General features: G+C 45.7%; 2 protein-coding genes across 2 annotated transcripts in view; one reads left to right on the top strand and one right to left on the bottom strand.

The window, feature by feature from the left end:
• Nucleotides 1-24,985, bottom strand: part of LOC140417825 (uncharacterized) — a 118,895-nt gene that overhangs the window by 26,531 nt on the left and 67,379 nt on the right. The window lies entirely within an intron of this gene.
• LOC140419265 (uncharacterized) lies at nucleotides 8,430-23,453 on the top strand. Its single transcript, XM_072503100.1, has 2 exons — nucleotides 8,430-8,733; nucleotides 17,596-23,453. The coding sequence occupies exon 2, from the start codon at nucleotides 17,712-17,714 to the stop codon at nucleotides 19,083-19,085; it is 1,374 nt and encodes a 457-aa protein (XP_072359201.1). The 5' UTR covers nucleotides 8,430-8,733; nucleotides 17,596-17,711; the 3' UTR covers nucleotides 19,086-23,453.

Here is a 24,985-nt window from a genome sequence, read left to right as displayed (position 1 = left end):
TGATACATTTACATTGTATCCAACCTTGTGCAAAACCTATCATGGGAGCGTTTGATGGGCCAATGTAGAGGACCACTCCTCCACCCTCTCCCCGTAACCCCACCTAACCATTGGACATTCGGGGGAAATCTTTTAGAATGGGCAATCCACCTAACCTGTGCAACTTTGGACTGTGGGAGGAAACCGGAGCACCCGGAAGGAACCCACACAGCTACGGGAAGAAATTGCAAACTACACAGCCATCCAAGGCTGGAATCGAATCCCCTCCCTCTGATCTCCAGTCAGCCTCTGTTCGAATGAAAAGAGCCCCAGTTTCTCTAATCTCTCCTGGTAACTAAAGCCTCTCTTCCCTGGGATCATCTCAGTGAATCTCTTCTACACCCTCTCCATGGCCTTGACATCCTTCCTGGTGGAAGATCCCCAAAACCTGAAATTATATTCTAACTGCAGCCTAACCAATGATTTGTACAGATTTACATGACCTCTGTCCTTTTGTACTCCACACCCAGAATTATAAAACCTTGGATCCCATGTGTTTTTTAAACACTTTATCAACTTGTCCGCCCACATTTAAACATTTGTGTATCTGAACTCCTTTTAGGGTTTGGGAGATATTAACATGGCTGAAATACATTGACATCCAATGTCTGATATGTGTGTTATGGGAGAGAGAAGTTTAGTCTGAGTTAGAATCTCAAGCAGGCGCTTCACTGCAGACGGGTCACCTTGGAAACGCTGATAAGACATTCCTTCACTGCAGACAGGTCACCGTGGAAACGCTGATAAGACATTCCATTCCACAGAATCGACTCATTGGAAACTCTAATCGGATTGGGGAGAGGACAGAGTTTGTCTGTTATTAACCTCAACATAAACTTAAACCAGAGTGAATAATGGAACAGATTAAATTCTAATGTGTGATGTTTGTAGCTACAGTAATGGAATTATCAGAAATAACAGAATTAACAGGTAGGGTAGTTTAGGGAAAATGAGGAAATTACTGAAGAAACGTAACTGCTGGGAACCAGGAATGTGTCCTTGTAAATCAGATTAGAGAAATTCCTGCTGTCTTTTCCTCACTTGCTGCATGAACTGTGTTCTGGACTGGCCACCAAACCTCAGGAAAGATACATTGCACTTGGTAACTGTCCAGTACACATTGACCATGATGAAGTGAGGCTGGTGAACTGAGTGAGTCCCTTCCCACACACAGAGAACATTAACGGTCACTCCTCAGTGTGAACAGGTCGATGAATCTCCAGGTCTGATTAAATCTGTTCCACAGTCCCCAGATTTCCAAGGTTTCTTCCAGCGTGACTACATATCGTTGGAAAGGTCAGACCATCGGCTAAAACGTCATCCACATTCCGAGCACAGGAACTGTTTCTCCCACATTGAACAGGGTCTTTGAACAAAGAACAATACAGCACAGAAACAGGCCCTTCGGCCCTCCAAGCCTGTACCGGTCATAATACCAACCTTTTCCAAACCCTCAGTACATCCTTGTGCCGTATCCCTCTATACCCATCCTATCCATGTCTTTGTCAAGATGCCTTTTGAACACCGTTAATGTATCTGCTTCCACAACCTCCCCTGGCAATGCGTTCCAGGCACTCACCACCCTCTGCGTAAAAAAACCTGCTCGCACATCTCCTCTAAACTTTGCACCATGGATCTTAAACCTATGTCCCCTGGTGACTGACCCCTCCACACGAGGAAAGAGTGCCTGCCCATCCACTCTATCTATGCCCCTCATAATCTTGTCGACCTCGATCAGGTTAACCCTCAACCTCTGTCTTTCCAATGAAAACAATCCGAGTCTATTCAGCCTCTCCACATCGCTAACACCCTCCAGACTCGGCAACATCCTGGTAAACCTCCTCTGCACCCTATCCAAAGCCTCCACATCCTTCTGGAACTGTGGCGACCAGAATTGTGGACAATATTCCAAGTGTGGCCTTAACAAGGTTTTATACAACGGTAGCACGACTTGCCAGTTTTTATACTTGATGCCCCGTCAAATGAAGGCAAGCATTCCATATGTTTTCTTGAGTACCTTGTCCATTTGTGCTGCCAACTTCAAAGGTCTGTGCACATGCACACACAGATCTCTCTGGCTTTCTATATTCCTAGGAGTTTTGCCATTTACGGTATATTTCCCCTCATAATATAACAATATTCTCCAGTAATGCTACTCCCCCACCCCTTTTACATCCCTCTCTATCACTCCTGAAGCATCTATATCCTCCAACGTTCAGCTGCCAATACTGCTCTTCCTTTAAACATGTTTCTGTGATAGCCACAACATCGTAATTCCAAGTGCTAATAAGTGCTCTAAGTTCATCTGCCTCCCCACTATACTTCTGGCATTGAAACAAATACACTTCAAACCACTATGTTTGAGCAGACAGGGTGATGTTGTTCTCTTATTTTTGTTCTCCAATTCCCCTTCAATTATCACACCTTCTACGCTAGCGCTCTGGTTCCCATCCCCCTGCCGTACTAGTTTCAATCCTCCCGAGTGACTCTAGCAAACCTCCCAGCCAGGATATTGGTGTCCCTCCAGTTTAGATGCAATACATCCTTCCTGTACAGATCACACCTGCCTTGGAAAAGATCCCAGTGGTTGTTCACCCTCCCCCTTCAGGATGTCCTGTGTTCATTCAGAGACATCCTGGACCCTGGCAGCAGGGAGGCAACATGCCATCCTGGAGTCTCTTTCCCGTCCACATAAGCACCTATCTGTGCCCCTTCCTGTAGAGTCCCCTATAACTATTGTTCTCCCGCACTTTGCCCTCCCCTGCTGAGCAACAGAGCCAGTTGTGGTGCCACTGTTCAGGCTGCTGTTGTTGTTTTCCCCACTGGACTATTCCCCACCCCCCCCCAACAGTATCCAAAACGGTATACCTGTTAGAGAGGGGGACAGCCATAGGGGATTCCTGCACTGCCTGCCTTCCCTTTCTAGCGGTCACTCACCTGTCTGATCCAGTGAACAGACCGTGCAAATAACTTTAACCAGTTACACAGCCTGAAAAAAACATCACACCATTCACAGCAGGGAGACACCGTGCACGTGTCCTGTGTGGACGAGGCTTCAACTGATCATCCAACCTGGAGAGACACAAGGACACCGGCACCATGGAGAAAATGTGGAAATGAGGACTGTGGTAAACGGTTCAAATGTTCAGCTCAGCTGGAAAATCATCGACGCAGTCACAATGGGGAGAAGCCAATCATCTGTTCTGTGAGTGGGAAGGGATTCAGAAGGTCAGCCAGCCTCATGTCACACCAACAAATTCACACTGAGGAAAGGCCATTCAGCTGCACTCACTGTGAAAAAGAGGTTCAGGCGGTTATCTAACTTCAATGTATACCAACATGTTCATACTGGGGAAAGACTGTTCACTTGCTCCGTGGGTGGGAAGAGATTCATTCATTCATCCAGCCTTCTGATACACAAGCAAATACACACCAAGGAGAATCCACTTACTTGTACTCAGTGTAGGAAGAATTTCAGGCAGTCATCCACTCTCATTGCACACCAACATATTCACACTGGGGAAACTTCATCTGCTCTGTATGTGGGAAGAGATACTCTCAAGGCAGCAGCCTGCTGTTTGTTACACACACGTACACACACAGGGGAGAAGCCATTCATCTGCTCTGTGTGTGGAAAAGGATTCACTCAGTCATTTAACCTCTTGACACATGAACAGCTACATGAGTGACTGAAAAGACTGGATTTTGCTGTTATTGCTGTCAATCACATACAAGATTGATAGTCTTACAATATTTGGTTTATTTCTGCTGATGTCAACAACCCCTATAACTGGCTGCAGTTTAATATTCTGGATTTGTCACTGAACTTGGGGCTGCAGGGACTCTTTTTAAAATCATCTTTCCTCTTTATTCAATGTCTCTCTCAGGAACACACTTGCTATAGTGTTATGAACTTTTACTTGAATCCTAAATAGTTTTTGGTTTCTGAAACATTCCACTTGATCTCCCAATTGGAAAATGCTGATTAACCCTTGCTGACAATTCTTTCTGACTTACACATTCTTCACTGTGACACCACCATTATGAAATTAAATTATCAACATGAAATAAAACCGTAAAATATTTCACAGGTTCATCAATAGAAACTTAATCAATCAACATTATTATTGATGAAGTTTGGAAGTTGCTGAGTTAAATCATTTCTGACACAGCAGCAGCAACATTTGGTAAAGGTGGAACCCACAACAAAGACGGTTTTGAGACCCACTCAGCAGAGATGACATCTGTCATTGAAGCAAAAGGCAAAGCCGACCCGATGCCCAACATAAACCCAAGAGCTAGAACGGTGCATCACTTGGGACTTGAACATTGTCAAGACCATTGCGTAAAAGGTGGAGATGCTGTGCAAATAAACACTGGATAAACCAAAGATAGTTTCATATTTCTTTCGGTTTCAGATTCCAGCATCAGCAGTAATTTGCTTTTATCAAGGAATCTGAAATGCCTTTGATTATGGATTATTAAAAAATTTTTTTTTAGAGTACCCAAGTCATTTTATCCAATTAAGGGGCAATTTAGCACAGCCAATCCACCTACCCTGCACGTTTTTGGGTTGTGGGAGCGAAACCCACGCAAACACGGGGAGAACGTGCACACTCCACAGATTGACCCGGAGCCAGGATCGAACCAGGGACCGGCGCCGTGAGGCAGCAGTGCAAACCACTGCGCCACCGTGCTGCCCTGATTATGGATTAGGGTGAAGTTCTCAGCAACAGATGTAAACATGTCCCCCTGGGTTGAACACGACTGTGAGCTGTACCCCTGGTGAGATGGACACCTCCCGGTCTCTTTGACTCTCCTGCAGCTTCCTGTCATGGTTGAGTTGGACAAGCAATCCTCATCACATGAACTGGAAAAGGCCATTGATTGTTGAGAAAGCAGAAAGGCACCCAGCAAGGATGGCATTCCAACTGAACTGTTCAAACACAAAGTCTCATCGACTGTCACACCTTCATGGCCTGCTCCTCCTCTGTTGTTGGCTGTTCCTCATTTCGAGGATGACATCTACTCAGAGTCATGTGTTTTCTCTTGTGGTCTTTTTGCGATGGGAGAAGGTGTTTCTCGACCTGCAGATCTTTGGCAGAGATCCCTCTCTGCTACTCTCTGCCTCTTCATTGAGGCGTCGGAATTCAAAAGTAATAATAATAATAATCTTTATTATTGTCACACGTAGGCTTGCATTATCAGTGTAATGAAGTTACTGTGAAAATCCCCCAGTCGCCACACTCTGGCGCCTGTTCGGGTGACTAATTCACCTAACAAGCACGTCTTTCGGGGAGAATATGCAGACTCCGCACAGACAGTGACCCAAGTGGGAATCGAACATGGGACCCTGGGACACTGAAGCAATGGTGCTAACCACTGTGCTACCATGCTGCCCTAATGATGCAGTTTGGTGGGCATGTTGTCACGATAGTGACTGATTGGCAGGTATTAGACAGGAGCTGAGGAGCATAAAGTGGGAACAATTGTTCGTGGGGAAATGCACAACAGTAATGTGGTGGTTATTTAAGGAGCACTTGCTGCGAGTGCTGGATAGTTTTGTCCCACTGAGACGAGGAAGGAATGGTAAGCTGAATGAATCTTGGATGACAAGAGAAATGGAGCTGCTAGTCAAGAGGAAGACGAAGCTTACGCAAGGTTGAGAAAGCAAGGATCTTGCACGGCTCTAGAGGGTTACAAGGTAGCCAGGAAGCAACTCATAAATGGACTGAGGAGAGCTAGAAGGGGGCATGAAAAAGCCGTGGCGGGAAGGATTCGGGAAAACCCCAAGGCGTTCTACACTTATGTGAGAAATAAGAGGATGATCAGAGTGAGAAGAGGGCCGATCAGGGATAGTGGAGGGAACTTGTGCCTAGAGTCTGAGGAGATGTGGGAGGCCCCAAATGAATATTTTGCTTCAGTATTCACGAGAGAGAGGGACCTTGTTGCTCATGAGAGCAGTGTGAACTAGGTTAATAGACTCAAACAGGTTGACATTAAGAAGGAGGGTGTGCTGGAAATTTTGAAAAGCATCAAGATAGATAAGTCCCCTGTGCCGAACGGGATTTACCCAAGGTTACTACGGGAAGCGAGGGAGGAGATTGCTGCGCTGTTGGCGATGATCTTTGCGTCCTCGCTCTACACTGGAGTAGTACCAGATGATTGGAGGGAGGCAAATGTTGTTCCCCTGTTCAAGAAAGGGAATAAGGAAATCCCTGGGAATTACAGAGCCATCAGTCTTACGTCTGTGGTGAGCAAAGTACTGCAACGGATTCTGAGAGGTAGGATTTATGATTACTTAGAAAACCATAGTTTGATGAACCATAGGCAGGTCATGCCTCACAAGCCTCATTGAATTCTTTGAGGATGTGACGAGACACATTGATGAAGGTCGGGCAGTGGATATGGTGTATATGGATTTCAGTAAGACATTTGCTAAGTTTCCCCATGGTAGGCTCATTCAGAAAGGTAGGGAGCATGGGATACAGGGAAATTTGGCTGTCTGGATACAGAATTCGCTGGCCAATAGAAGACAGTGGGTAGTAGTGGATGGAAAGTATTCCACCTGGTGGTCGGTGACCAGTGTCCTGCAGGGATCTGTTCTTGGACCTCTGCTCTTTGTAGTTTTTAAAAATGACTTGGATGAGGAAGTGGAAGGGTGGATTAGTACGTTTGCCGATGACACAAAGATTGGGGGAGTTGTAGATAGTGTTGAGGGCTGATGCAGGTTACAACAGGACATTGACAGAATGCAGAGCGGGCTGTGAAGTGGCAGATGGAGTTCAACCTAGATAAATGTGAAGTGATTCATTTTGGAAGGTCGAATTTGAATGCTGAATACAGGATTAAAAGGCAGGATTCTTGGAAGTGTGGAAGAACAGAGAGATCTTGGGGTCCGCATACAGAGATCCCTCAAAGTTGCCACCCAGGTTGATAGGATTGTTAAGAAGGTGTATGGTGTGTTAGCTTTCATTAACAGGGGGGTTGAGTTCAAGAGCTGCGAGGTTTTGCTGCAGCTTGATAAAACCCTACTTAGACCACTCTTGGAATATTGTGTCCAGTTCTGGTCGCCTCATTATAGGAAGGATGTAGATGCTTTGGAGAGGGTACAGAGGAGATTTGCCAAGATGCTGCCTGGACTGGAGGGCATGTCTTATGAAGAAAGGTTGAGTGAGCGAGGGCTTTTCTCACTGGAGCGAAGGAGGAAGAGAGGTGACTTGATAGAGGTGTACAAGGTAATGGGAAGCACGGATAGAGTGGAGAGCCAGAGACTTTTCCCCAGGGCGGAAATGGCTGTCACAAGGGGACATAATTTTAAGGTGATTGGAGGAAGGTATAGGGGAGATGTCAGAGGTAGGTTCTTTACACCGAAAGTGGTGGGTGCGTGGAATGCACTGCCAGCAGAGGGCGTGGAGTCAGAAACATTAGGAAGTTTTGGCATATGGACAGCAGTAAATTGAAAGGGTGTAGGTTAGGTTGATCTGAGATTAGATTAAATGGTCGGCACAACATCATGGGCCGAAGGGCCTGAACTGTGCTGTACTGTTCTATGTTCTAAACTCTTCCCAGTCATTACGGTCAATGCGTATTACATAAGTGGGGAGTGAACAGGAGTGGAGTAAATTCAGAGACAGGCAAGGAAGCACCCACATATTAGCCTTGACCAGAACACCAGCGTTTTCAGCATTGTTTCTCCAGAGCTATTAAAGCTCTCGAAGGAAGGAAGCACAGGTTCAGGTGCTGGTGGAGATCCTGTTGCATCCTCAGTCACCAAGAGTAATTATATATAAAATCGAGGTCTTGAAATATGTGAAGGTATGATTGATAAGTTTGCAGATGGAAAATTGTTGGTGTGGTAACTAGCGAGGAGAAAAGCCTTAAATTACAGCATGATACAGATGGGCTGGTTATATGGGCAGAACAGTGGCAAATGGAATTTAACCAGGAAAAGTGGCAGCTCTTGTACAGGGTCAGTATAGACATGGTGTGCCAAGTGACATCTGTGCTGGATCATTCTAGAAAACACTGAACATTCAGTATCACGAGCAAGAGGGAAGAAGATAGAGGAATTACTGATTCTGGGATTGAATCCAGCAAGAGTTTGCATCTTTTGGGGAGGAGAGAGGAAGGACCCATTGGGGGAAAAAAACCTTAAGTTCTGCATTGTTCCACAGGAGAGCAGCATTTAATCATCTTGAGAAATGGAAAATAGATGACCTATTGACAATAATTTGTTTGATTATTTTTATCAGTTGATAACGAAGTTATTTTGTATTTACTGCTTGTGGTGTCAATGGTGCGGCTATTACCCAACATTCACTGCGCCTGTGAATGTGCCCTGTACACTCCACAGGAGCCCAGTGCGCAGACGCATTGCTCGGTGTATCGAGCATGCGCAGTGTCACTTTGCTCGGAGGTCTGGGCGTGTTGGAGCGGCTGTTTCCAGCAGTGGGGCTGAGGGAGGAATGGAGCCGGGAGTCGGGCAAAGAAAACTTAACTATATTACACTGGAGAAAGAAGGTTGGAAAGATCTCAATACAAACACAAAAATACAATTCAAATAATTTATTTTCTTTTACACCAGCAATATCCTGACAGAAACAACGGCCGTAATTCTCCGTTCACATCGCTCCCGTGAATGGAGTTCTGGATGAGTGCTAAATTCTCCGCTCTTCATAAATTCTGACATTGGTAAGAGGCGTTTAACAATATGGAGGGAGCGAGAGATCGCGGGGATGGGCGGAAACGTTGTGAAAAGCTGCTGCAAGCTGCAATCCTCGGAAGAGAGTTTCCGGGACACAGTTTGTACCGAGCGGAGCTGCAGCTCCTCATGTTCGGCTCCGGGTTAACGGCCGCCATCTTTGTTGGATGTGCATCAGGGCGCATGCGCGTTTGTCATCTTTGTCGGGGCGATATTCAATGAGTGGGAGGAGCTTGTTCCCCATTGTTCAGAATGGAGACAACTTGTCCATCAAACTGCATTAGTCTTTGAGTCCCAATGCCTTATTGATGGTACGAAGTCTTACAACACCAGGTTAAAGTCCAACAGGTTTGTTTCGATGTCGCTAGCTTTCGGAGCGCTGCTCCTTCCTCAGGCGAATGAAGAGGTCTGTTCCAGAAACACATATATAGACAGATTCAAAGATGCCAAACAATGCTAGGAATGCGACCATTAGCAGGTGATTAAATCTTTACAGATCCAGATATTGATGATGCAAAGCGGTGGCAGAGATGGGATTTCACTGTCTTATTAGACATCCTGTCCCATGTGTCCAAAGCTCTGCGGCTCTGTTCAGCCACATGAAGACCCAGGTAGAAACTCACAACCGTGAGTAGACACCACCCTCAAATCACTGCTGATGACAAGAGGGTCAGTGTGCAGCGGGGGGCATGAGCGGTCATCCTGGACCAGGAAGCAGGAGGGGAGAATGTTGTGGATTTCTATCCTGGACTGATAGTGATTAATTTTGGAAACTTCTTTCCCAGGGAATTAGTCAGGGAGGATTTACACAACGCAAACTCAAACCAGGAGAAATATTTATCTTTCCTGAATTTCATTTCTGGACTGACAGTGATGCCTTTGTAAACTTCTTTCACAGGGGCTGAGAAAGGGATTCGCAGACAGGAAACTCACAACCAATCCTCACATCAAATTCTGTCAGCACCATTCGGTGCTGCAATCCTCGGAAAAGAGTTTCCGGGACCCCATTTGTACCGAGCGGAGCTGCAGCTCCTCTTGTTCGGCTCGGGATAACGGCCGCCATCTTTATTGGATGTGCATCAGGGCGCATGCGCGTTTGTCATCTTTGTCGGGCGATGTTTCAATGAGTGGGACGATCTGGATCTGGAGATTATCGACCTTTGTGTGGAAGGATGGTGTTCCAGATCATTATCACTCACTACCTCCTATCTCCCCTGTAGATCTTATTCACAATCTTAAATCTGTGTCCTGTAATCCTTTTACAATCTACTGATGGGAATAGTTTTTAAAAATCTTTTGCTGGGTTTGCCGTTGTCATTTCTGGTGCCTGGGTCGATGCCGGGTGGTCCGTCTGGTTTCATTCCTTTTTCATGTTTTTGTTGTGGTTGAATCAGCTTGGACCAGTCCATTTAGGATCCAGAACACAATTGAAGTCTCCTCCAAGAATCAATTGATCTGTATCCAGGTCTGGGATGGATTACAACAATCTTTTTACAAATGTTTCTATGAGATCCCCTCATTTAAAAAAAAAGATAGAGAAGCAGAATTAGGCCATTCAGCCCATTGAGTTTTCAAGTTTGCTCTGCCATTCGATCATGGCTGATATGTTTCTCATCCCCATTCATCCTGTATTGTAGCTCTCTTGAAATGAATGCGAACATTGCATTTGCCTTTCTAACTGCCGACTTTCCTTTATTTGTTCTTGGGATGTGGGTGTCGCCGGCTGAGCCGGCATTTGCTGCCCATCCCTAATTGCCCTTGAACTGAGTGGCTTGCTCGGCCATTTCAGAGGGAGCAGTTTGGGAGGATGTGAGGCTGAAGTGATTAAATGACAAGGGGGATAATGGTGCAAGACAAAACTGGGTGACAATGAGATAAGTAAATAAACTAATAGGACAAGAGAAGAAATAAAAGACAGGTCCAGGTGAGGTATAAATGGCAACAGCAGAACCGTTACCAGCACCAACTGTCTAAAAATATCGGAGTGATGATTATAATCTGAAATTACTGAAATGAATGTGTCTGGAAGGTCATAAATTGCCGAACTAAATTGTACCCGAACAGGAGCTGGAGTATGGAGACTAGGGAATTTTCACAGTAACTTCATTGCAGTGTTAATGTAAGCCTACTTGTGACACTAATAAGGATTATTATTATCTGGAGCAATCCAGTCAGAGTCATTCTCCTGCTCTGTCTCTGTGTCCGCACAGCTTTATTTCTCTCAGGTTTCTATCCAATTTTTAAAAACATCATTTATTGTGTCTATTTCCAAACTCCATCAGAGGCAGCAAGTTTCGGCATTGACACTGGCTGGGTAAAAATATTCTTCCTCATACCTCCTGGACCATTTACATGCATAGATATGGAGCAACGTAGAAAATAGGAGCAGGAGGAGACCATTTGGCCCTTCGAGCCTGCTCCACCATTCATCATGATCAGAGCTGATTCGGCTCAATAGCCTAATCCCGCTTTCACCCATATCCTTTGATCCCCTTCACCCTAAGTGCTGTATCGAACTGCTTCTTGAAAACATTCCTAGGCTCACCACTCTGTGGGTGAAGAAATTTCTCCTCATCTCTGTCCTAAATGGTCTACCCCGTATCCTCAGACTGTGACCCCTATTTCTGGACACACCCACTATCAGGAACATCCCTCCTGAATCTACTCTGTCTCGCCCTGTTTTTTTTTTTAAACATAAATTTAGAGTGCCCAATTCTTTTTTTGCAATTCAGGGGCAATTTTAACGTGGCCAATCTACCTACCCTGCACATCTTTGGATTTGTGGGGGTGAGACCCACACAAACACAGAGAGAATATGCAAACTCCACACACACAGTGACCCGGGGCCGGAATCGAACTCGGGTCCTTGGCGACATGAGGCAGCAGTGCTAACCACTGCGCCACCCACTGTTTCTAGGTTTCTATGAGATCCGCCCTCATTCTTTTGAACTTGGGGCAGCACGGTCGCACTGTGGCTTCACAGCGCCAGGGTCCCAGGTTCGATTCCCCGCTGTCTGTGCGGAGTCTGCACATTTTCACCGTGTCTGCGTGGGTTTCCTCCCGAGTGCTCCGGTTTCCTCCCACAGTCCAAAGACGCGCAGGTTAGGTGGATTGGCCATGCTAAATTGCCCTTAGTAACCAAAAAGGTTGGGAGAGGTTATTGGGTTACGGGGATGAGGGGGAAGTGAGGGCTTAAGTGGGTCGCTGCAGACTCGATGGGCCAAATGGCCTCCTTCTGCACTGTATGTTCTATGTTCTATGTTCCAGCGAATACTGGAATACATTACAGCCTGAGTGAGAGAGATACAGACTGAGTGAGAATTTGGTAATTTGGTGCAGTGAGGTAATTCGGTGAAGAGTGGGAGAAGGTGCTTTTTCCCTACTGTTTTGTTCTCTCTCTTTCTTCGGGCCTAATTTCGGGAGCCGTTCGGAGGAGGAGGAGCAGTCTCTGTGAGTATAAAAGCCTAACGGAAACTTCCTGTTTTCCAGTTTTTTCCCCAAAAGTGACGTCAGAGGGAATCTGTGATCTGAGTGGTTGATAGCAAATCTGCCCCAAATTTAAAAAAAAAACACAGCTAAACTCATAAACTTAAATTAAACTAATTAATTAACTAGTGATGGCTGGTCAGGTGATGTGCTTGACCTGCTTGATGTGGGAGCTGGCAGATCCCATTGCGAGCTGCAGCGACCACATCTGCAGTAAGTGTTGGCTGCTCGAAGAGCTCCGGCTCAGAGTTGATGAGCTGGAGTCTGAGCTTCAAACACTGAGGCACATACGGGAGGGGGAGACTTACCTGGACACTGTGTTTCAGGAGGCAGTCACACCAGTCAGAGTAAGTAGTTTAAATCCTGCCAGTGGCCAGGGACAGCAGGGTGTGACTGCAAGTCAGGCAGGTAAAGGGAACTGGCAGTCAGGAACTCAGGAGCCTCAGCCCTTGACTATGTCCAACAGGTATGAGGCACTTGCTCCCTTTGTGGATGGCGAACAGGGCTGCAGGAAGGATGAGTCAGCTGACCAAGGCACCATGGTTCAGCAGGCCATTCAAGGGGAGGGAGTAAATAGGCAAGTTGTAGTTGTAGGGGATTCTATTATCAGGGGGATAGATAGTATCCTTTGTGAGCCGGATAAAGAGTCCCGCATGGTATGTTGCCTGCCCGGTGCTAGGGTGCGGGACATCTCTGACCGGCTTGAAAGGATACTGGAGAGGGAGGGGGAGGATCCAGTTGTTGTGGTCCATGTCGGTACCAACAACATAGGCAAGTCTAGGAAAGAGGGCCTGTTTAGAGATTATAAAAAGCTAGGATTCAAATTAAAAAACAGGTCCTCAATGGTCAGAATCTCCGGATTACTGCCCGAGCCACGTGCAAATTGGCATAGGGAGGCAAGAATAAGGAAAGTTAACACGTGGCTGAAAGAGTGGTGTGGGAAAGAGGGGTTCCTTTTCATGGGACACTGGCATCAGTTTTGGGACAGGGGGGACCTATGCCGTTGGGATGGTCTCCACCTGAACCGAGCTGTGACCAGTGTTCTGGCGAAAAGAATAAATAGGGTGGTCAATCGGACTTTAAACTAAAGATTGGAGGGGAAGGGAAAGTCAGGGAACCAAGAGGTGAAGTAATCAGTGGGAAGCGTAGCTGCTTAGGAATACAAAAAAGCACGAAAAGACAAAACTCAGGAGAGGTTACGATAGTCCCCATCCCACAAAATATGACACAGTGTATGGAAAGGCTCAGTAAACCAAGGTCCACCACACTAAGAAAACAAAAAGGGACGGTCAATAGAGAATTAAAGGTGCTATATTTAAATGCGCGCAGTGTACGGAACAAGGTAGATGAGCTTGTGGCCCAGATTGTGACTGGCAGGTATGATGTGGTAGGCATCACAGAGACGTGGTTGCAGGGGGTTCAGGACTGGCATTTAAACATCCAGGGATTCACAACCTATCGAAAAGACAGGGAGGTGGGCAGAGGGGGCGGGGTTGCCTTGTTAATTAGGAATGAAATTAAATCAATAGCACGAAATGACATAGGGTCAGATGATGTGGAGTCTGTGTGGGTAGAGTTGAGGAACCACAAAGGCAAAAAAAACATAATGGGAGTTATGTACAGGCCTCCTAACAGTGGTCAGGACCAGGGGCACAAAATGCACCACGAAATAGAAAGTGCATGTCAGAAAGGCAAGGTCACAGTGATCATGGGGGACTTCAATATGCAGGTGGACTGGGTAAATAATGCTGCCAGTGGACCCAAGGAAAGGGAATTCATTGAATGTTTACAGGAGGGCTTTTTGGAACAGCTTGTGATGGAGCCCACGAGGGAACAGGCCATTCTGGACTTAGTGTTATGTAATGAGCCACACTTGATTAAAGATCTTAAAGTAAGGGAGCACTTAGGAGGCAGTGATCATAATATGGTAGAATTCAATCACCAATTTGAAAGAAAGAAGGTAGAATCAGATTTAAAGGTGTTCCAGTTAAATAAAGGTAACTACAGGGGCATGAGGGAGGAACTGACGAAAATCGACTTGGAGCAGAGCCTAGTGGGAAAGACAGTAGAACAGCAATGGCAGGAGTTTCTGGGAGTAATTGAGGACACAGTGCAGAGGTTCATCCCAAAGAAAAGAAATAGGTTATCAGAGGGGTGATTAGGCAGCCATGGCTGACAAAGGAAGTTAGGGAATGCATCAAAGCAAAAGAGAAAGCCTATAATGTGGCAAAGAGTAGTGGGAAGTCAGAAGATTGGGAAGGCTACAAAAACAAACAGAGAAATAAGGAAAGAGAGGATCAAATATGAAGGTAGGCTAGCCAGTAACATTAGGAATGATAGTAAAGGTTTCTTTAAATACATTAAAAACAAACGGGAGGCAAAAGTTGACATTGGGCCGCTCCAAAATGATGCTGGTAATTTTGTGATGGGAGACAAGGAAATAGCTGAGGAACTAAATAAGTACTTTGCATCAGTCTTCACAGTAGAAGACATGAGTAATATCCCACCAATTCCGGAGAGTCAGGGGGCAGAGTTGAATATGGTAGCCATCACAAAGGAGAAAGTGCTAGAGAAACTAAGAAGTCTAAAAATTGATAAATCTCCGGGCCCAGATGGACTACATCCTAGAGTTCTAAAGGAGATAGCTGACAAAATAGTGGAGGCGTTAGTTATGATCTTTCAAAAGTCACTGGAGTCCGGGAAAGTCCCAGAGGATTGGAAAATCGCTGTTGTAACCCCCCTGTTCAAGAAGGGAACAAGGAAAAAGATGGGAAATTATAGGCCAATTAGCCTAACCTCGGTTGTTGGCAAGATTCTAGAATCCATTGTTAAGGATGAGATTTCTAAATTCTTGGAAGTGCAGGGTCAGATTAGGACAAGTCAGCATGGATTTAGTAAGGGGAGGTCATGCCTGACAAACCTGTTAGAGTTCTTTGAAGAGATAACAAATAGGTTAGACCAAGGAGAGCCAATGGATGTTATCTATCTTGACTTCCAAAAGGCCTTTGATAAGGTGCCTCACGGGAGACTGCTGAGTAAAATAAGAGCCCATGGTATTCGAGGCAAGGTACTAACATGGATTGACAATTGGCTGTCAGGCAGAAGGCAGAGAGTTAGGATAAAAGGTTCTTTTTCGGAATGGCAACCGGTGACGAGTGGTGTCCCGCAGGGTTCAGTGTTGGGGCCACAGCTGTTCTCTTTATATATTAACAATCTAGATGACGGGACTGGGGGCATTCTGGCTAAGTTTGCCGATGATACAAAGATAGGTGGAGGGGCAGGTAGTATGGAGGAGGTGGGGAGGCTGCAGAAAGATTTAGACAGTTTCGGAGAGTGGTCCAAGAAATGGCTGATGAAATTCAACCTGGGCAAGTGCGAGGTCTTGCACTTTGGAAAAAAAGAATAGAGGCGTGCACTATTTTCTAAACGGTGACAAAATTCATCATACTGAAGTGCAAAGGGACTTGGGAGTCCTAGTCCAGGATTCTCTAAAGGTAAACTTGCAGGTTGAGTCCGTAATTAAGAAAGCAAATGCAATGTTGTCATTTATCTCAAGAGGCTTGGAATATAAAAGCAGGGATGTACTTCTGAAGCTTTATAAAGCATTAGTTAGGCCCCATTTAGAATACTGTGAGCAATTTTGGGCCCCACACCTCAGGAAGGACATACTGGCACTGGAGCGGGTCCAGCGGAGATTCACACGGATGATCCCAGGAATGGTAGGCCTAACATACAATGAACGTCTGAGGATCCTGGGATTATATTCATTGGAGTTTAGGAGGTTGAGGGGAGATCTAATAGAAACTTACAAGATAATGAATGGCTTAGATAGGGTGGATGTAGGGAAGTTGTTTCCATTAGCAGGGGAGACTAGGACCCGGGGGCACAGCCTTAGAATAAAAGGGAGTCACTTGAGAACAGAGATGAGGAGAAATTTCTTCAGCCAGAGAGTGGTGGGTCTGTGGATTTCATTGCCACAGAGGGCGGTGGAGGCTGGGACGTTGAGTGTCTTTAAGACAGAAGTTGATAAATTCTTGATTTCTCGAGGAATTAAGGGCTATGGAGAGAGAGCGGGTAAATGGAGTTGAAATCAGCCATGATGAATGGCGGAGTGGACTCGATGGGCCGAATGGCCTTACTTCCGCTCCTATGTCTTATGGAATACAATCCTAACCGATTCAACCTAACCTGCATATCTTTGAACTGTGGGAGGAAACTGGAGCACCCCGAGGAAACCCACACAGACATGGGGAGAAAGTGCAAACTCCACACAGTCAGGGTGGGAATTGAACTCTGGTCCCTGGTGCTGTGAGGCAGCAGTGCTAACTGCTATGCCACCCCCTGTCTTGCAACCCTCAAGAAAAAAAACAAATCCTTATCCCCATCTGAAATGGGTGACCCCTCACTTTGCAAGTGACCCCCTTGTTCCAGATTCTCCCACAAGAGGAAACATCCTCTCCACATCCACCCTTGTCAAGACCCCTCAGCATCTTATATAGTTCAATCCAGGTTTTACCCAAAACTTTAAATCTGTGTCCCGACTGCTTGTACGATCGGTGAATGGAAACAAAGTTTCTTTGTCCACCTGATCGAAACTTGGCATAATCTTGTGTCCCTGAATCAAATCTCCCCTCAACCTCCTTTGCTGGAACCATTCTGGTAAATCTCCTCTGCACCTTCTCCAAGAACCTTCACATCCTTCCTGAAGAGTGGTGACCAGAGCTTTATAAAGATTCATAGAATAGAATTAGAACCATAGAATTCCTACAGTGCAGAAGGAGGCCATTTTGCCCATCGAGTCTGCACTGATTCTCTGAAAGTGCACCCTGCCAGGCCCACACCCCTACCCTGTCCCTGTAGCCCCACTGAACCTGCACATCCCTGGACACTAAGGGGCAATATATCAAGGCCAATCCACCTAACTTTCCCTTCTTTGGACTGTTGGAGAAAACCTGAGCACCGGGTGGAAACCCACGCAGACACGGGGAGAAAGTGCAAACTCCACACAGACAGTCACCAAGGCCGGAATTGAACCCGGGTCCCTGGCACTGTGAGGCAGCAGTGCTAATCACTGTGCCACCAGAAGCATAGTTTTGGTATCAATATTTCTGCTTATGAAGCTCAAGATTGAATTTTTTTTGCCAACTATTCCCTTAACATGTCTTGTAGATATACAAAATCCCTCTTCACCTCTTTCTCCTCCCAAAGAGGCCAGTTGGGTTTTTATGACAAGCCAGCAGTTTTCATGGTCACTTTTTCCCAGAGCCGGCCCCACAAATCACCAGATTCATTCAGCTCAATTTCACAACCTGACTGTGTGTTTTTGTGGGTTCTCTCTCACTCCCTATTTTCTGTTTTTAAATCAGTTTCACAGGGTGTTCGAAGTGGAGGATTCTAAGTCCGAAAAATCAAACCAAGCATCACATCGGGATCTGACAGAGTCCTCAATTTATCAGATCCTGAATATCAGTGGATTTTGAACATGGAAGGAAAAAGCATCGTTCAGAGTGGGGAGAAACCGTACATGATTTGTGTGTGTGGACGAGGATTCAGTCAGTCATCAGGCCTCACAAGCCACAAATGCAGTCGCACTGAGGAGAAACCGTGGAAATGTGGGGACTGTGGGAAAGGATTCACTTCCCCATCCCAGCTGGAAACTCATCAACGCAGCCACACTGGGGAGAGACCATTCACCTGCACCACATGTGGGAAGGGATTCACTCGGTCATCCGGCCTGCAGGCACACCAGCAAGTTCACACTGACGAGAGACTGTTCAGGTGCTCTTACTGCGGGACTGGGTTCAGAAACTCATCCCACCTCACTGCACATCACCGAATTCACACTGGGGAGAAGCCATTTGTCTGTGCCAAGTGTGGCAAGGTATTCACTCAGTCATTCAACCTGCAGAAGCACCAGCGAATTCACTGTGGGGAGAGGCCATTTGCCTGCGCCAAGTGTGGGAAGGTATTCACTCAGGCATCCGCTCTGCAGAAGCACCAGCGAATTCACACTGGGGAGAGACCATTCACCTGCTCAGAGTGTGGGAAAGGATTCACTCAGTCATCCCTCCTGCTGAGACACCAGCTAGTTCACACTGATGAGAGACCTTTCCAATGTCCAGACTGCGGGAAGTGCTTTAAAAGTTCTTGGGATCTGATGAGCCATCAACGTGTTCACACTGATGAGAAACCATTCAGGTGCTCTCACTGCGGGACTGGGTTCAGACGATCATCTCAGCTCACTTTACATCAGCGAATTCACACCGGGGAGAGACTATTCACCTGCGCCAAGTGTGGGAAGGGATTCACTCAGTCATCTACTCTGTCCACACACCAGCTAATTCACACTGGGGAGAGACCATTCACCTGCTCCGAGTGTGGGAAGGGATTCACTCAGTCATCCCACCTGCGGATTCACCAGCGATTTCACACTGGAGAGAGACCGTTCCAATGTGCAGACTGCGGGAAGTGCTATAAAAGTTCTTGGGATCTGAAGTGCCATCAACGTGTTCACACCAACGAGAGACCGTTCAGGTGCTCTCAGTGTGGGACTGGGTTCAGACGATCATCACACCTCACTGCACATCAGCGAATTCACACTGGGGAGAGGCCATTTGCCTGCTCCAAGTGTGGGAAGGGATTCACAAACTCATCCACTCTGCAAAAGCACCAGCGAGTTCACACTGGAGAGAGACCGTTCATCTGCGCCAATTGTGGGAAGGGATTCACTCGATTATTCAACTTGCAGACACACCAGCGAATTCACACTGGGGAGAGACCATTCGCCTGCTCTGAGTGTGGGAAGGAATTCACTCAGTTATCCAACCTGCAGCAGCACCAACGATGCCACAAATAACCACAGTGATTGGATTTTGCTGTTCCTCACATTCAGGTCTCATTTGGGTCTCTTTCTGCTGATAACAAACTCCAGCCCATTTACAAGGGCTAATATTCTGGCTAAAAGTCAAATAAATTAGATTTGTGTTAAATACGCAGAGTGCTAAAAAGTTTTAATATCTCTGACACAAGTTAGTTCCTTTTGAAGTTCTCTCGCTCTCTCCTGTCTCGTCCATCCTCACCTCCAACGAGAAGTGTGAGGAGCTTGTGGAGCTTCTTTGTGACTGAGATTGAGTAAATCCGATCAGCTGCCTCTGCTGCTTCCCTCCCTTCCATGAGCCCACCGGACCAAACTGTCTCTAAATTTCATCCTTTCCCGAGTCCTGAACCCACATCTTTCTCTAGTTTCTCTCCCATCTCCCCTCATGCCCTCTCAGAGCTCATCTTGTCCATGTGACCCAGCTCCTGCTCCATCGACCATCAGCCAACTACCCTGTGTCCCTGGATATTGTCAACATTTCTCTCTCTTCAGGTACTGTCCTTCTGTCCTTCAAATCTGCCATCATCACCCCCTCCTCAATAAAACAAACCCTTGACCCTGCCATCCTTACAAATTACTGCCCCATCTTCAACCTCCCTCTCCTCTCCAAACTCTTTAAACATGTTGCCACCTCCCAAATCCTTGCCCATTTTTCCCAGAACTCCCATGTTTGAATCCTTCAATCAGGTCTCTGCCCTGTCACAGTGAAATACAAGAGACAAACAGAATCTTACTCGGAGAGAAGACAGACAATCCGGGAGCTTGGATGCAAGGGTGGCACGGTAGCACAGTGGGTAGCACTGTTGATTCACAGCACCAAGGACCCGGGTTCGGTTCCCGGCTTGGGTCACTGTCTGTGCGGAGTCTGCACGTTCTCCCCGTGTCTGCGAGGGTTTCCTCCGGGTGCTCCGCTTTCCTCCCACACTCCAAAGATGTGCAGGTTAGGTGGATTGACTATTCTAAATTGCCCTTTGTGTCCAAAAGGTTAGATGGGGTTACAGTGATAGGGTGGTGGTGTGGGCTTAAGTAGGATGCTCTTTCCAAGGGCTGTCACAGACTCAATGGGCCGAATGACCTCCTGCACTGTAAATTCTCTGATTCTATGAGGTGAGATTGTGCTTCCTGAGCTCCAGCCAGGTGATGTTAAACACTCAGGCAGGAAAGACAAAAATCTACAACGTGTTTAAAACAGCTGATTTATTTCACTAATATCGAGAATGTTAAACTCCAGTCCTTTCGAGGCTATTATCATCAGAAACAAACTCCAACTATCAGAGTAAAAACCTGAAAGTTCTGGTCCAGATAGAGGCCATTTGGCCCATTGTGTGAGTGCTGGCTGAAGTGGAGCTTTCAGCTTAACACCATTTTGCAGATCTCAGTCGATTGCCCTGTATGTCCCAGTCCTTCAATTGGATATCCAAGACATTTATTTTAAGAGATCAGGATTTCTGCTTCTAGGACCCTATCAGACAGCGAGTTGTGGACTCCCACCACTGAAATGATGACCTCCCAGAAGCCATAGCTTTGCCAAAAGAAGTATCCATTCTAAAGTGTAAGGTCCGTATTCAAGACAACACTACAGAAGCCAAGGAAACACCCTTGCAGACTGAGTAGCAAAGGAAGCTGCCTCCCATTGGGATTCTTCAGCAGAACCAAGACACATCTACAAATTGGGAGTGACCAATTTATTACAAGGTCTACGTGAAATGCAACATGACTCTACACAAGAAGAGAAATGGTCATGGTTAGACTCAGGTATCCAGTTGTATGATGATGATAGATGGAGACAAGTTCAGACTGATACACAGTTGCACCACAGGCACTGATGCCATTTCTGGCCCAACAGATCCATTCATGGGGACGTTTAGCCCCAGGACAGATGATGGCTCGATTCCAGAAAAGTTGGTGTGGCAAAGGATTCAAAAAACATGCACAATTGGTATCAAACCACTGTGTAACATGTCAAAAGAACAACTTTGGACCTATAACATCAATGCCTCAGCTAAAAGCTCCTGCCCCTGCAGGACCATTCCAGAACATACAGGTCAATTACATCGCCCTTCCTACATGTCAAAGATACACTGACTTCCTTGTAATAGTGGATAAGTTCTCTAGATGGGTAGAGGCTGCTCCAGCCAGGAGGGCTACAGCCACCCATACATCCAAAGTCCGATGCAAAGGCTATATTCCCAGATGGGGAGTACCAGCTAGCATTGACTCAGACAATGGAACCCACTTTACAGGTGCTGTTTGCCAGATGGTGTGCAGGTTACTGAACATCGATTGGAATCTACACTGCCCTTATCATCCAGAAACATCAGGACAAGTGGAACGCATGAACTGGACTTTAAAAGAACGATTGTCCAAATACAACCAAGAAGGCAGGAATTGAATTCAAGCCTTGCCACTAGGTTTGTGCAGTATCAGAGCAACCCCAAACAGAACCACAGGCCTAAGCCCTTTTGAGGTCATCACTGGCAGACTCATGTCACTGCCAGGAACTATTGACTTAAGAAAGGCAGACTGTCATCTGATTAGTGATGTTTTACTTAGTTATTGTCAAAACTTAACAAATGCTGTCAGGTGTCGGCGGCGTGGGGCGTTCCTCCTGAGGGGGGCCACGACTCGGTGCCCGGCGATTCCGTTTACGTAAAAAAAGATTCAGTGCGAACCTTTAGGAGCCAAGTGGGAAGGCCCCTACCAGATATTACTCACATCCCAGTCAGCCGTGAAACTCCAAGGAAAGAAATCATGCATTCACGCGTCACATGTGAAGTGCGCGTACCAAAATCAGAATCTGTCAAAATATTTGCCATAATATTGATTTTCAGTTCCATGTTTGGTCCAGCAGGCCTTACCCAGGAGTTCAATGTTAACACGTTCCTTTACATGTCCTGTACCTATGCCAGAGACTTTAACGTCTCTAAATGCTGGGTGTGTTCTTCTATCCCTACCAATTCCCAAGTCGGTATCCCACGACAACCTGTTCCTTTTACTTTATCCCAAATGGCAGAATGGTACATTTTCCAAAATCCCGACTATACCCTTCCCCAACGTGGAGACACCAGAACCAAAGAAACGATAAACGATGAGGTTAAGAGATGGCGATCTACAGGCCGCCCATTAAACACTTTCAAGCGATGGTATCAACATGTCTATGATCAGAAACAGAAACCACCCCAAGTAACCTTCCCAACTGGTCATAACCACACTGGGACCATATGGTTAATCGGCTATAATCATAGAGCATGGAATGCGGGATACAGTAAATGTGAATATTATTTGGATGCGAGTGCCAGTACACAGTGCACTCATGACACAAGAAAGGTAGTGGTCTATGGACATGAAGGGAATCCCATCGACTTTAAAGGGCTACCTAATCACACCGATGGGACAAATTGTACAGAACTTTGGTCCCCACAAGTGGTTGCCCAATATTCTACCTATAATGGCACCTATTACATCTGCGGTAATACTGCATAACCTTGGCTCCCAATGAGCTAGAGAGGAGCGTGCTATTCAGGATACATTGTCCCCTTCATCCGCCATTCCTTTCCCTTTCCCTAGCCGATGCTATAAACGCAGACTCAAAACATGGACCTCTCATCCCACAGTTTGAGAAATATCAACCTACCACTATCATCACGAGGTCTAAACGCAAGATCACAGGGGCTGCAAAATTATTTTCTGCTCTCATCCCTGCCTATGGCGTCATCGTATTGACCGGAGAATACATTAAATTGGCCGTAGACCGAGAGAAAAAAGCCAATGACACTGCCCGAGCCCGAAGTAGCATTTCAGCCGAGATGCTCACCATTCGAACTGTGGCTTTACAGAATCGGATGGCACTTGACTATTTGCTAGCTGAAAAAGGTGGAACCTGTGCCCTGATTGGTGCAGAGTGTTGCACCAACATCCCAGTTATTCAGAAGAAATCAAAAGCTTGTCAGCACATATGCAAGAAGAAGTTAGGAAACTTTACCAACCCTCTGACACCACTCTTTGGGGATGGTTCTCTGGATGGGTGGGTGGCACAGGAATTTCTATCATTCAGGGACTTCTCTGATTTTTCATATTTGTGCTTGTCATTTACGTAGTGATCTTGCCGATCAGATGCATTAGCCAATGTATGGCTACCTATAATGCCCCAACAATCAAAGTGGTTCATAGTGGTCCAACTGCACTACCAGCCCATGACATTGAACAAGGCTCCTACTATTGAACTTTTATTACTGCATTATTGCATTATTACCCAAATATTACTCCATTCATATAATCAATTTCCATTATTACTGAATCGTTATGGTACTGTATAATTATTTTTTTGAATAAAATGCTTCCAAAATGCTTGTATCGCTTGCAAAGCTTTGCCCGTTCCAGTGTTGAAGGCTGTTCACAAACAAGTGAACGATTACAGACAATGTGAATGCGTTCCTCCCCGCGCTTACTTCTATCTTGTCACATTTCTTCCTTAATTTCTATTCATTATTTTGATTCATCTTATTAATCTTTAGAAGAATCAAAAGGGAGGACTGATAGAAATTGGCTTGTCTAGTTAGCTATAGATGATAAAGGTAAAAGGTTTAAATGAGAACACATTAAGCATAATTTGAGTGCAACAAAGCTGGAAACCCATTAAGGGTTCATCCAGAAAATCCACTTTAGTTTTCTTTCATTCAACCTAGATTTTAACATTTGCAAATTGTTGAGCCAAACAAGGTCAGTGACGCCAAATAGCTAAAAGACCCCATTGTATGCTGCTGCTTTTCCAGCACAGGCAGTCTCGTTTCCATGGTAATAGACAGTCAAAGGTCATAATGCCCTGAAGGCTGTGTTTTTTCTAAGTAATGTTGAGATGCATGTGTCGATAATTTGGAAAATTGGCAAGTGATTGAATGGGAAAATTACACCAACATATTCAAAAACCCATATCTCTTAAATTGATGGACAAACACTTTGGCTGAATTGAGAAAATTCGAAATAGTTAAAGCCAATCAGCAGTAAAAAGAAGGCCAGACTTTGAGATAACAATTCTCTTAAGAATCACTTACCGGAATGGAAAAGTGCTTCTGTTGCTCTGTTCTGTTTCTCTTCTTGCTCACTCCATCTATATTTCTGAAACCTTTGCTGCTCGCTTTGCTAATCAAAATTACCCAGTTACTTTATCTGGTGTATTATGATTTGAAAGAAAACTCAACTTCTGTATTCGCGAAAGACAATTAATCTGACTAGCTTGCTGCAAGGCTAGTTGTTAATTCTTTCTAAATTTTGTATTTAAAACAAGTTTCCCAGTGGCACAGCTGACAAATAAAGTTCAACTGGACTTTGCCAACAAGCACAGACTTGACATCTGTTATTTGGGAACTGAGAAGGAATAACACATATCCAGGGTTCCGAATAGACATAGAGATCCATTAACCCCCTTCCACTCCCAATCCTCTGCTAATTATTTTAAATCTAAACCCCTTGGTTATTGATCTATTCATGAAATAGATCCTTCTTATCCATTCAATCCAGGCCCCTCATAATGTTAAACACCTCAGTTAATCTCTCCTCAGTGTTCTCTGTTCCACAGAAAACCACCTCGGCCCCTCCAATCTTTCCTCATTGTTAAAATTCTCCATTTGTGTCAACATCCTCGTCAATCTGCATCCTTGCTGTATGAATACATCCTTCCTGTAATGTGGTGACCAGAACTGTACTCAGTAATGCAGCTGTGGTTTAACTAGTGTTTTGGACTGTTCCAGTATAACCTCCCTGATCTTATAATAAAAACAGAAAATGCTGGAAATACTCAGCAGCTTTGGCAGCATCTGTGGAGAGAGGGGTTTCAGGTCTTTCCTCCAATAGAAATTGCTGGGAATATTCCCTGCTCCAGT

Source organism: Scyliorhinus torazame, chromosome 5 (assembly GCF_047496885.1).
Source record: "Scyliorhinus torazame isolate Kashiwa2021f chromosome 5, sScyTor2.1, whole genome shotgun sequence".
Lineage (NCBI taxonomy): Eukaryota > Metazoa > Chordata > Chondrichthyes > Carcharhiniformes > Scyliorhinidae > Scyliorhinus > Scyliorhinus torazame.
The sequence above is the reverse complement of the archived record's forward strand: the minus strand, read 5'-3'. Positions and strand labels throughout refer to the sequence as shown.